This window comes from Heteronotia binoei, chromosome 21 (assembly GCF_032191835.1).
Source record: "Heteronotia binoei isolate CCM8104 ecotype False Entrance Well chromosome 21, APGP_CSIRO_Hbin_v1, whole genome shotgun sequence".
In the NCBI taxonomy this organism is placed as follows: Eukaryota; Metazoa; Chordata; class Lepidosauria; order Squamata; family Gekkonidae; genus Heteronotia; species Heteronotia binoei.
In genome coordinates, this window is record NC_083243.1 from 192,241,130 (window position 1) to 192,254,478 (window position 13,349).

Consider the following 13,349-nt stretch of genomic DNA (forward strand, 5'->3'; position numbering starts at 1 on the left):
TCTCCAAATCATTAATGAAGAAGTTAAATAGCATTGGACCCAGTACTGAGCCCTGCGGTACTCCACTTCTTACCACCCTCCACTGCAAAAATTGCCCATTTATACTCACTCTCTCCTACTAATTAGCCAGTTTTTGATCCACGAGAGGACTTGTCCTTTTACCCCATGGCTTACTTAGGAGAACTTTGATGAGAAACTTTATCAAAGGCTTTCTGGAAGTTAAGGTAAACAACATCTATTGGGTATCCTTTGTCCACATGTTTGTTCATCCCCTCAAAGAACTCTTAACAGGTTAGTGAGGCAAGATCTTCCCTTACAGAATCCATGCTGAGTCTTCCTCAATAACTTTTGTTCATCAATGTGCCTACTAATTCTCTCTTTAACAAAACTCTCCACTAACTTTCCTGCTATTGAAGTCAGTGTGACTGGCCTGTAATTTCCCAGATCTCTTTTGGGACCCTTTTTAAAGATGGGGGTGACATTAGCTACCTTCCAGTCCTCAGCAACAGAGGCAGATTTAATAAAAGATTAGATATTTTTATTAGGAGATCTATAATTTCACCTTTGAGTTCTTTCAGAACTTTTGGATGTATGCTATCCGAGCCTGGTGTCTTATCAGTTTTTAAATTGTCTATTAGTCTCATCATCTCAATCTGACTCAGGTCTTTCAACACCCCTTGCAAAATCAGCGGTTCTGGAGTGGGCAAACACTTCTCATCCTCCACAATGAAGATGGAGGCAAAAAATGCATTCCGCTTCTCAGCCATTTCCCTATCATCCTTCAGTAATCATTCTACCCCTTGGTCATCCAAGGGCCCCATTGCTTCCCTGGCTGGTTTCCTGCTTCTAATGTTTTTGAAGAAATTTTTATTGTTGGTCTTTATGTTTTTTTGCGATATGCTCCTCATAGTTCCTTTTTGCCTGCCTGATCACAGTCTTGCATTTGATTTGCCACAGCCTGTGTTCCCTTTTATTAATCTCACTTGGACTAGCTTTCCACTGCTTAAAAAAAACCTTCTTACCTTTTACAGCTTCCATTACTTTGTTTGAGGGTTAGGTATTCAAATCCATCCAATTAAGTATAAAAGGAAAATGGTGGATATTACTCTGTAATTATTAGCCATAAAATATGCTTTAGTGTTAATTTTAGAGAATCAGCTGGGTTAATGTTACAGCAAAGCAAAACAGACCTACTAGCGGAGGACTGAAACAGGAGTACATCCTTTGTACTTGGTGGTGCCTTTTATTTTAAGAACAATTGTTTCATACTTGTTAGCGGAGTGAGAGCCGAGTTTAGGATTCCACTGCACTTGCACTAGGACAGATAGGTCTACTGTATTGTGTTGCCTAGCCAGGGTTGCCAAGCCTGACAAAGGAAGTGTCTGGGGACTTTGAGGTGGAGCCAGGAGACTTTGGAGGTGGAACAAGGAGTGAGGTTGTGACAAGCACAATTGAACTCTGACGGGAGGTCTGGCCAGCACATTTAAAGCAAATTTCTTGCTGCTGCAGTTTGACTTTTTTTGGGGGGGGGCACTAGTAGGCAGCCTTACCTAAGGCCCCCAAAATCCTGACACTATCCCTGACAGCACCATCCAGCTGTATTTTGATACCATTTGAATATATATATAGCACTCCTGGGGGTTTTCTCACCCTTTACTTTTGATCAGTATAACACTTCAGGTATTCTTCAGGCTTTCCACTTAAATCAAGGCTGCTCTACATTTTGATTACACGCACTGTAAGGCATGCTTGCCTTCGTATCTGCTACTGCATCTGGGAAAAGCACAGCTTCTACAAATTTTGTTAAGTGTACATTTAAATTTAAAGTTGAATTAACATCGCACTTGGGAACTTCAAATACAAAAATCGCAAAAGGGATTTCAAGGTGTTTCCCCCCCCCCCTTAATTTGTGATTTAGCATATTCATAGGATGTGACTTTGCAACTCTCAGTTTTTATATTTAAGTAAACAAGGTTTCCAGTTGCAATGAAGCTGCTATGGCATTAGTTATTTCACTTCACTAATGAAAAATACATTGCTAAATGAACAGGAACAAATTGCACAGTCATAACTTTAGCAGCCTGATCTTCCAGGTGCCAAAATGAAGCCAGGTAATGCCCCCTCCAGACAATGCCCCCCTTCTCCAATCAGTACTTTCAGACATTATATTTGAATCTTTGTGTGCTGCACAGAATGTTTATAGATTGGAGTTGTGTGAATACCTGTTGGCTAATACCAGCGGCATTGCTGATGGCGGACAACGCTTTCAATTCCTGTGTTTACAACAGTTGGAAGCCACTTTTAATTGTTTAAAATTTCATTTTCCTGTTAGATTCCCACTATGCTGCCCATCTGTGCTCTGAGAGCCAGTGTGTTATAGTGATTAGAGTGTTCAACTAAGACTAAGTAGACTCAATTTCAAATCATCACTCTTCTATGAAATTCACTAGATGTCCTTAAGCCAGTGACTAGCCCAGCATAGCCTGTCTTGCTGGATTGTTGTGAGTATAAAAAGTGAGAAAAAAACATGATCTTTTGTAAATTAAATCTTTTTTTAAAAAGAAAAAAGAAAATGAGATTTAGATAATGTATATGATACAATGAAGGAATGAAAGAAAAAAAATGAGGAAGAGAGACATAAAAATACATATGCTCAGATCTTATATTGGTGCTTATTGTTCCAAAACATTGTGAAGAATGACATTTTAGTATTATTTGTAGCTTTATTTGTTAATGTCCTTCCAATGTGGAAACATGTTTAGGTTCAGATTCTACTTAAATCAGCAATATATTGGGTCACCTTGGTCAACCATGTAAACCTACGTTTCAAATTGGTAATACTAATGAACTGTATAACACAGTGTTGTTTTGAAGATGTTAAAAAGTCTTAGTGGTAACAGCTGAGCAATAGAATAAACTTAGGGTTGCCAAGTCCAATTCAAGAAATATCTGGGGACTTTGGGGGTGGAACCAGGAGACATTAGGGGTGGAGCCAAGATCAAGGCTATGACAAGCATAATTGAACTCCAAAGGGAGTTCTGGCCATCACATTTAAAGGGACGGCACACCTTTTCAATGCCTTCCTTCCATAGGAAATAATGAAGGATAGGGGCACCTTCTTTTGGGGCTCATAGAATTGGACCCCCTGGTCCAATCTTTTTGAAACTTGGGGAGAATTTTGGGGAGAGGCACTAGATGCTATACTGAAAATTTGGTGCCTCTACTCCAAAAAACAGCTCCCCCAGAGCCCCAGATATTTGAGGATCAATTCTCCATGATTTTATATGGGAATAAATCTCCATAGGGAATAACAGAGTTCCCAGCAGACATTTCCCTCCCCTCCCCCTGCTTTCTGATGACCCTGAAGCGGGGCGAGGGCCTCCAAACCGGGGGATCCCCTGCCCCCACCTGGGGATTGGCAACGCTAAATAAACTACTCAGCTAAATAGAAGGGTTTGCTTCAGCAAAGATGCTTAAGAGGAATGTTAACTAGAAAGCCAGAAGAGATGTGATTTGAGTTTGCTGGCCAGTTTCATCTTTGTGAGTCCTGCCCTTTAATTCTGAAGGCATATTATTTACCCTGTATTTTACCCCCACAGTGAAGATGTCTGCAAGCGAGGCTTCACGGTCATCATTGATATGAGGGGCTCTAAATGGGACCTGATCAAGCCTCTCCTGAAGACCCTTCAAGAAGCCTTCCCCGCAGAAATCCATGTTGCCCTGATAATCAAGCCTGATAACTTCTGGCAGAAGCAGAAGACAAATTTTGGAAGTTCAAAATTTATCTTTGAGGTAAGATGGAAAGGCTTTGGCAATTTGCAAGGAACGTTAATTCAGATGGCCATCATAGGCACCTAAACAAGAATGTAGTGAAAAATGACACTCGATGTGTATCACTTGGGCACACATTTTATTTTACTCTTGGCTGCGTTTATGCGTATTGATGGTGTAACTGCTATACGGCTTTGGCAAATGCATATGTGAACATTTACTCAGCTAAGTCAACTGAAATTCCGTCTTAGAAATCTGTTTTATTTAGCTTCAGTGAAAAAGTCACTGATAGCTTCCTGTGTCAACTTGAAAACAAGACACTGCCCTCAGGCTCAGAGGGATGGAAGTTCATAGCTGCTGTTCCTACAGGGAAAAAAAATCTGTCTTTCAGTTGGTTCTTTTGACACTAGCATAACCTCAGCTAATGCCTGGTTTACATATGTATTTTCCCTTGAGAGTGCAGCCAGTCACAAGCTGTTGGTAAGCAAAAAAGAACAAGGCTGACACTTGATTGACTAATGTGGATTCCAGGAGCTTGCTGTCAACAAGAGAGACAACCCGAGAAGTCTCTGTACTATTAATTCAGAAGTTCTTTTGCAAATTATTTTTCTTTTCTCCTGAAAAGATTGAATGAGCAAGCCATAATTTTGATCGGTTGCCTCTGAAATGGGAAGGAATATGACAGCTGATAGCCCGTTACCTTGTCTTTGCGTATCCTTTCTCCCTTCCTGATGAAGTTTGATAATGCATTCCTATTCATCTCAAATTCTCCAGGGAGAGCCTATCAGAATAATAAATGTATCTGTGGAATACTTTAAATAAAAAAGGCCTCATGTCATATCAACATGCTGAAAAGTCTGACTGACAGGAGAGGATATTTTTGAAGTGGTTTTTTAAAAAAAAAAAGAATGGAGAATCTTCAACTTGCATTGACATGTTCTATGCTAAACGTAATCATCATCTGAAAACTGCAAAAGACCACTGCCTAAGTTGTCAGGCTCACAAATCTTAGATTCCTTTTTGAAAGGTTTACTGTACCATCATTACACCTCGGATTGCACTTTTACTGTTGCATTGTGTGCCCTTGGCTCAGCCGTTGTAAACACAATTCAGTGAAATATTACATATTAAATGCATGCTAAAGTGTTCAGTCCTCTGCCCCAGTTATCTCAGGAGACAGCCCCTCTAAAGCCCCACTTCAAGCTTCTTGTGTTGACTGGTAAAAACAGCAACAACAAACCAGCCCATTTGATAAAACAAAGAGCAATCTTAACGTTTTGAACATTTGTGCAATGTTATCCTTTGCATGTCCAGTGATGATGATGGCGCATGATATGATAAAGAGTCCAGTGGCACCTTTAAGACAAACAAAATGTTATTCAAAGTATGAGCTTTTGTGTGCATGCAGGATTCCTCAGATGTAATGAAACAGAAGAAAACCATTCAAACTTATAGACAGAGGCTGAACAGCAAATTAACATATAACATGATGCAGATATTTTAAGATACTGGAGACAAAACAGAAATAACAAGTTACGTTTATAGGGTCAACAGCTTTATGGATTTTATTACAGGGGAACAACATTTAAAGCGATAAATATTTCTAGATTGGAGGTAAATGTGTAAGGGAATCCTTTCTAACTGTGGGAAGTAAACTGAGACTTCTTTGCAATGCCCCATTTGTCTCCTCTTAAGCGTGACGATAAACAGCATTTCTCCCCTCTTTCTCTCCCTCTTTTCTTGAGGTAACATTCTTCTTCTCATTCTTCTTCTCTTCTGTTGGGGTAGTATTTTTTTTTCTCTTCTCCCCGAGGACTATATGTCCTCTGTGTTTTTATTCATTCTTTTTTGGGGGGAATAACATATTGGAATAGTATTCATAATGCAGTGCAATATATAGGAACAGATTTTTTTTTGACAGAACACCTCTATAGAACAATATATTGGTACAGTATTTAGAACAGCATATAGTGCATGTAATGTAATGCAAGTAACATTGAAATATATTTCCCTACATAATATTGCAAACTACCCTAACAAAAGAGGTGGGGGAAGAGGGGGGAAATCTTCATGCTGTTTATCTTCATGCTTGGGGTGGAGTGTCAATCTCAATGAGGAAAGACGTGTGAGGGTTAAGCTCCTCGCCTCTTCTATTTCGCAGTTAGAGCACGTTTTTTCATCAACTGCTGCTTTGCAAATAATGGGTAAGTCTGAGGAGCTTAAACTCGAACTAATTAAACCTAATCCAGGGACCCTAAGAAGTCTTTTGCAACCCAAAACAATCCCGAGGCCTAACTCTCCTGCACAGCCACAAGAGACAAACATGACCGCCGGGGCTTCTCAAAGTGGCGAGCCTGGGACACCTCTCACAGAAGCGGGTTTTCACGCTACAATAATCTCTCGCAAAAAAAGAAATTATGTCAGATTTTCAGGATTTCCTTCACCCTCTAATTGATCAATTTGAAAACCTTCAACTCTCATTAAAAAAGACTTCAGAGACAGCCAAGGCGGCGATGAAAACAACTCTAGCTAATGCTGATAGAATCCAGAGCCTTCAGACCCATGAAAAATGGGCTAGGGATCGTATAATGACTTTGGAAAGTAAAGTAAAGGAAAAAAACCTGAAGTTGAGAAGGTTTGAATCATAGAGTTGAAAGGGAACTCCAGGGTCATCTAGTCCAACCCCCTGCACAATGCAGGAAACTCACAAACACCTCCCCCTAAATTTAATATCAAAGATGAAGGCACGGAACCCCTCCCCACCGTTATAGCAAAATGGCTATCTTCAATCCTCCAACCAGAGGAAGATTTAACATCATACATATTGAGAGTATATCGGGTTGGGCTGCAATCCTCAACAAGATCAGGAGGTGGCAGAGACGTAATTGTTGAGCTCTCAGATGTAAAGCTAAAGAAAAAGCTCATGGACATTGCCAGAGAGAAAAGAGGCTTATCTTTTAAAGACCGTACAATCTTGGTGTTTCCTGATCTGGCTTCTGAGACTCTCCAGAACCGTAGAATGCTTAAGTTGGTGGCATGGCAACTATTGGAGGCAGAAGTTTGATACAGATGGACCACAACGGGTTCCCTCAAAGTGCACCATAATGGAAGATACTAGTCCATAGAAAATGTGGATGCTGGAAGTCACCTCCTTGACCTGGATATACTGATGGATATCAGCAAACCCATGCAGAAGCAGAAGAGAGACATGGCCTCGCTGCAGAAAGGTCCTAAATCTAGCAAGCTTCCTGTGCTGGACGTTAAGTCAGACCGCTGAAATTTCACCACCTGTCATGTTCTCAGGGCACAGGCAGGTGGGAGTCCAAAACCAGTCCAAAGTCAAAGTCCAGGAAGTAAAGCAGGAGCCAAGTCACCAAGCAAAATCGCAAACCGGAATCAGAAGTCAGTGTCCAAAAACTAAAGGGTCAGGATGCCAAGGAATTCAAGCAGGTCAGGATCTGGAATCAGGAAGGAGCGTGGATGCAAGCCAGAGAATTGACTTGTTGCTTCCACAAAGTTACCAGGTCCTGGGTGGGAGTTATATGGGAGCCTCAATCAGCATGCTCCCTGGGTGGTAGCAACTCTACTAGAACTCAGGGCTTAGAGATCTGAAGCATTGGCGTGCCTCATGTCTTCGCTCTGAAAGTTCTTTCCGGAGCCTGCTTCAAACTCTTGAGGTGGGAGGGGGACAGCTTGCAGGAGATTGATTGTCAACAGCTTACACTGGTGCCTGGAATGTGGGTAGAGTGATTGATGGGCCAGCTGCTGGTTGTTCAGCTGAGGAACGGGCTGGCAACTCTTCCAGGTCTGTTAACCCTTCCAGCTCCCCCTCGTCAGGGCTCATGACATCACCAGGGCAACAAGAAATGTAAACTGCATTCATTATATATGTTGTGATGTTGTTTATTTTATAGTGCTCTAACTATTTTTATTTTGTAAAATCTCATTTCCTTCCTCCTGCCCAACAGGGTTAGGAATGGGGGAGGAGAGAGTAAGGAGGGTAATTTAACTCTTTAGTCCCTAAATGGGGAAGGAAGTGCAAAAACCGAGTTGGACAACTCTCTCCTGGTGGGGAAGGTTTTTTTTCTTTCCTGTGCCTCCGTCTATTGGAGGGGTCTTTCATTCCCACATAAGAGGAGTCTTCGCACAGCTTCCGGTTCTAGCTTTATTAAGCTATGGTTGCATACTGTAATGGTTAGTGTGTTTGTAGTAATTCCATGTTTGTTGTTTAGGGTAGTTTGGGCAGGGAAGGGGGGCAGGGAGGGGAGGAAAGAGGGATGAATGTTGGATGCTTTCTGCAAGTTATAACATTAGGGCTCATGTTATGGAATCACATGATAGGTGACTTGTAGAATTTTGAGGTATGGTTTCAGATGTGGTTACGATGTAAAAAGCTCAAAGTTCTCTCTTGGCTTGACTTCACGAAGAAGATTTAAGAAAGGTACAGTAGTCCACGTCTGCTGCAGGCTCGCTGGTGGCTGACAAGACCAATGCGGGACAGGCAGGTCTGGCCAGTGGCTGCAGGGAAAAGTCTGATTTGGGGTTGGTGCTGCAGCAGTACGATTCTTCCTCAATCTCCTTTTGTCCTCAAGACCAGCTATGCGTGCGTTCTCAAAGGAAGAGACAGCGTGGTGGATGGTATGCCTCCATGCTTTGCGATCTGAGGCTAGGTCAGACCACTGGTGATGGTTAATGCAACAGGTACCAAGGGATTTCTTCAAGGAGTCCTTGTACCTCTTCTTTGGTGCCCCTTTATTTTGATGGCCGGTGGAAAGTTCGCCATACAGGGCAATCTTGGGAAGGCGGTGGTTTTCCATCCTGGAGATATGCCCTGCCCAGCGCAGCTGCGTCTTCAACAGCAATGCCTCGATGCTGGTAACCTCCGCCCGCTTGAGGACTTCAGTGTTGGTCACAAAGTCACTCCAGTGGATGTTGAGGATGGTGCGAAGGCAGCGCTGATGAAAGCGCTCAAGGAGTCGCAGGTGATGACGGTATAAAACCCACGATTCGGAGCCGTAGATGAGGGTTGTCATCACAACTGCTTTGTAAAAATTGATCTTTGTGCCTTTTTTCAGATGCTTGTTGCTCCACACTCTTTTGTGCAGTCAGCCAAATGCACGGTTTGCCTTTGCCAACCTGTTGTCAATCTCCTTGTCGATCTTGGCATCTGAGGAGATGATGCACCCCAGGTAGTTGAACTGCTGGACTGTCTTCAGAACTGATTCACCCACAGTGATGCAGGGAGGGTGATAATCTTCCTGGGGTGCAGGCTGGTGGAGAACTTCTGTCTTCTTCAGACTAACTTCTAGGCCGAATAGCTTGGCAGCCTCTGCAAAGCAGGACATCATATGCTTCAGAGCTGATATTGAGTGGGAGACAAGTGCAGCATCATCAGCAAACAGTAGCTCTCGGATAAGTTTTTCCATTGTCTTTGAGTGGGCCTTTAGTCGCCTCAGGTTGAACAGACTGCCATCGGTGCGATAGCGGATGTAGACACCATCGTCATCATCTAAATCTACTGCGGCTCTTTGAAGCATCATGCTAAAGAAGATCGTAAAGAGAGTTGGCGCGAGAACACAGCCTTGCTTTACACCTGTGCCTATTGGGAAGGGCTCCGAGAGATCGTTGCAGTGTCTGACTTGGCCTCGCTGGTCTTCATGTAGCTGGATGACCATACTGAGGAACCTTGGGGGACATCCTAAATGTTCCAAGATTTGCCACAGGCCTTTCCTGCTAACGGTATCAAAGGCTTTGGTAAGGTCGACAAAAGTCACATATAGACCCTTGTTCTGTTCCCTGCATTCTCTTGGAGCTGCCTGAGAACAAATACCATGTCGGTGGTGCTCCTGTTAGCTCTGAAGCCACACTGGCTCTCTGGGAGGAGTTCTTCTGCAATGGTGGGCACCAGTCTGTTCAGGAGTATTCTAGCAAGAATTTTGCCTGCGATGGAGAGCAGGGTTATCCCCCGGTAGTTGGAGCAGTCTGACTTTTCCCCTTTGTTCTTGTGTAGAGTAATGATGATTGCATCGCGAAAGTCCTGTGGTAGTTTGCCTTGTTCCCAGCAGGTGACAAGTACTTCGTGAAGTGTGCTATGTAGTACTATGCCCCCATGCTTCCAGATCACTGGTGCGATTCCATCAACTCCCGCTGCCACTTTTCAGTTGGTCTGGGGGTGGGTATCTCACTCCCAATGTTCAATGGGACACAACTGATGCCAGCACTGAAGATTAGGTGTTTGAAAGTGCTCCTAGATTCCTCTTTAACAATGGAAACCCAGATAGCAGCCACTGCCAAATTGGCTAGTTAGGCAGCTGCTTCCCTTCCTTGACCACAGCCACCTAGTGACAATGATCCACACTATGGTCACCTCAAGACTAGATTACTGCAATGCTCTCTACATGGGGCTGCCCTTGTCTTGAATCTGGAAGCTTCAACTGGTTCAGAATGTGGCAGTTGGCTGTTATCGGGGCTCTCCTTGTGGGAACCCATTCAGCCTGTGCTGAAAGCACTGCATTGGTTACCTATTGCATACTGGATTCATCTCAAGATGCTGGTTCTTACCTTTAAAGCCCTGCATGGCCAGGGACCAGCATACTTATGGGACTGCCTTTCCCCACATGTTTCCCAGAGAGTACTACGATCAGGGTCTCAAAACCTTCTTTCAGTCCTCAGCCTCAGAGATGTCGGGCTGGCTGCAACTCGAGCAAGGGCCTTCTCAGTTTCAGCCCCATGCTGGCAGAATGAGCTCCCCAAGGAGGTTAGGGCCCTGCGGGATCTTCTACAATTCCACAGGGCCTGTAAGACGGAGCTCTTCCACCAAGCGTTTGATTGCTAAATCTGGAAACTCTACCTGAACTGAATCAAACTGGTCACCATGGAGCCTGGTCCTTCAGTCTGATCTGTATCTGGAGGATAGGAACGTTTAATATCAAGATTTGGCGCACTGCCATCACTGATATAGCACGTTTAATGTTATTATAATAGTTTAAATGGTTTTAATGTATGCCTGTTGGCCTTGTTTGCTGCCCTGATCCTGCTTCAGTGGGGAGGGCAGGATGTAAATTGAAGTAAATAAATAAATAAATCCCGTTGTTTGATGCTGCATAAACAAGCTTCAACAGGGCAAGTGCTAAACAAGTGCCTATTCTGTGTTGATTGTCCATAGTTTAACTATACTCTAAACATGAAAATAAAAAGAAGCTTGAGGAACAGTCACTACTGAGTAACTGATAGAGCAGGCGCGTCAAATTCATTTGTTATGAGGGCCGGATCGGACTTAAATGAGACCTTGAGGGGCCGGACCGTGTTGGGTCGGGCCATGTCGGGCCGGACCATGTGCGTACCTATTTAAGATTAGGTAGCAGAAATATAAACTTTATAAAGGACACAGACAAACACAATTAAAGGGTTTTTTTTAAAAAAAAAACCCATAAAACATGCTTAAAACATTAGCACTCATTAAAGGTGTTTTCTTTGTATTTCTCCCATGGGATCCAGGGAATTGGGCAAAGGAAGCTCTGGCTCTTTCCTGCCTTCTCCAAGGGACCAGGAGGGGGAGGAGCCTCAGCCAATAGAAAGAAGAGAGGCTTGGCTCAGTAGCTCTGCTGTGCGATTGTGATAGCCTGGCAAAGCACTCTTCCTTCCCCCTTCCCCAAGGGAGGAGCTTCAGCCAATGGAGAAAATAGAGGTTTTGCTCTGTGGTTCCTGTGTGATTGAGCAAGCCTTACACAGAAGGAAACAAGAGAGAGGGAGAAGGAAGCAGATGACAGCCAGGTGCTCGGGGGCCTGATAGAAGCCCTCCGGGGGCCTGATTCGGCCCCTGGGCCAGATGTTTGACACCCTTGTGATAGAGCCTTCCAAGGTCAGTGTTGGTAGGAATAGATGAAGGACAGCTAATGGTAACATCTGTGTTTGAAAGGCCTATTTGTGTCTAATAAGCAGTGCAAAGAAAAGTCACCAGATTGTGCTGTGAGATGTATGAACAGGCCTTCATCTTCATTCACACACTGAAGAGTGTGAATTATCATTCATTACTAAGATTTTGCATTTTCCTTAATGTTAATTCTGAATTGCTTTTCAGGGAAGGATGCAAATTTATAGGCAGTTCATTAATATATGTACATATATTTTTATCAGTTCAAAAAAGGTTTGGAATGGTGTCAGTAAGTGGCCTCTTGAGCAAAGTCATGGCAATTCCATTCATTTTAGTCTGAACACTTGCTTTGCCATAATTTACTGGGTGGCCTTGTGTACCATGTCCCCTCTCTTGGGACCTCAAGCTCTCTACCTTTAAAAGAGAAGTAATAATGAAGAATTTCCCAGGAATGCTGAGAGGTCAAACTCAATTCAAGTCACAAAGCATGGTGAACTTTTTTTTTTAAGTGCACTATTGTACATTCTTCCCTTGTTGGCTGTTTGGTGGCTCTTTCTGTCTATGACAAGTTCTTATATAAATACTTCAGTGACATTTAATTTTTATATTTCTTTGGCTTAATCATAGTTAAGAAAGTGAAAAAAACAGAAGCCACTTGGAAGGCTCTTACCTGCCTTTGGAAAAAGCCAACGGAAGTAATGTAAAAGAACATAAAGAGCAGAGTAATGTATATTTTGGCACCTGCTTCCAGTCTCACGCCTGAAACCTGTATAATGGCTTTATAATGCAAATAGCAGAATCCAGTGTAATATCACATATCCACTTAGGAGAGCATTCAAGCTAGAATAGCTAAATGCTGCAGGGAAGAGTTACGTTTAGGGTGATAACAGAACACATACTTCAATTTCATGTGATATGCCATAGAAAGTTATTTCTCCTCACCACCCCCACAATACATGGCCAGTTTAGCTTGAAATATGCCTGTGATTCAAGAAAGCTTCAATGTGGAAAGAGTAATCGAATGAAAGCAAAAGATTCTTAAGCCTTGTTCGGTGAATGAGTAGTAAATGTGGTCCTGGATGATCTAAAAGGGTTCTTTCAATTAAAGGTATAAGTTTAAAAAGCAAGCTGTTAACAGCATCCTTCTTATAAAAACCTGTGTGGTGCCATCGGATGGAGTGTTGATGTTGGATATGATAAGTGTGGCTTCAGATTTCGGCTCAATGCTGTGCTTTGACTGATGTAACATCTCACATTCTAAAGGCATTTCTCTAACAACATCCCCCCCAACCAAACAAACAAAACACTCTGGTGCATGCTAAAAATGCTGGGACTGGGAGTTGTACCCAAATGAATTGGGTACCACATTATGCAGGATTTTGGTGCATTCTGTCCTACGTATGTAACTAATTTGATCAACTATTTATTTATTATTTTTTTAAAAAATCCTCCCTTTCTGCCCCATATGGCCCCACTCACAAATGAGATCCAGATGGACTCTGTTTAGGACTGTTTCATGCATTATACTTGCGAATAGCACTAAACTCATTCCCCAACTAGACATTCTCTGATTTATCCAAATAAAAATGAAAATTAACGTGCATCTATTGGATAGAACGATTGTGAAAAGTATTGTAATCCTGCCTGCATGATAAAGAATTGGGGCAGGGATCAATGGGATTAATTATACAACCAGTCTGTGCAT

General features: G+C 42.7%; 1 protein-coding gene across 5 annotated transcripts in view; it reads left to right on the top strand.

The window, feature by feature from the left end:
• KALRN (kalirin RhoGEF kinase) overlaps nt 1-13,349 on the top strand; it is an 837,912-nt gene that overhangs the window by 331,132 nt on the left and 493,431 nt on the right. For all 5 annotated transcript variants that reach the window (XM_060262792.1, XM_060262795.1, XM_060262793.1 and 2 more), the window contains exon 4: nt 3,600-3,792. In XM_060262792.1, coding sequence (XP_060118775.1) covers nt 3,600-3,792 — 193 coding nt within the window. The remainder of the gene's footprint in view (nt 1-3,599; nt 3,793-13,349) is intronic.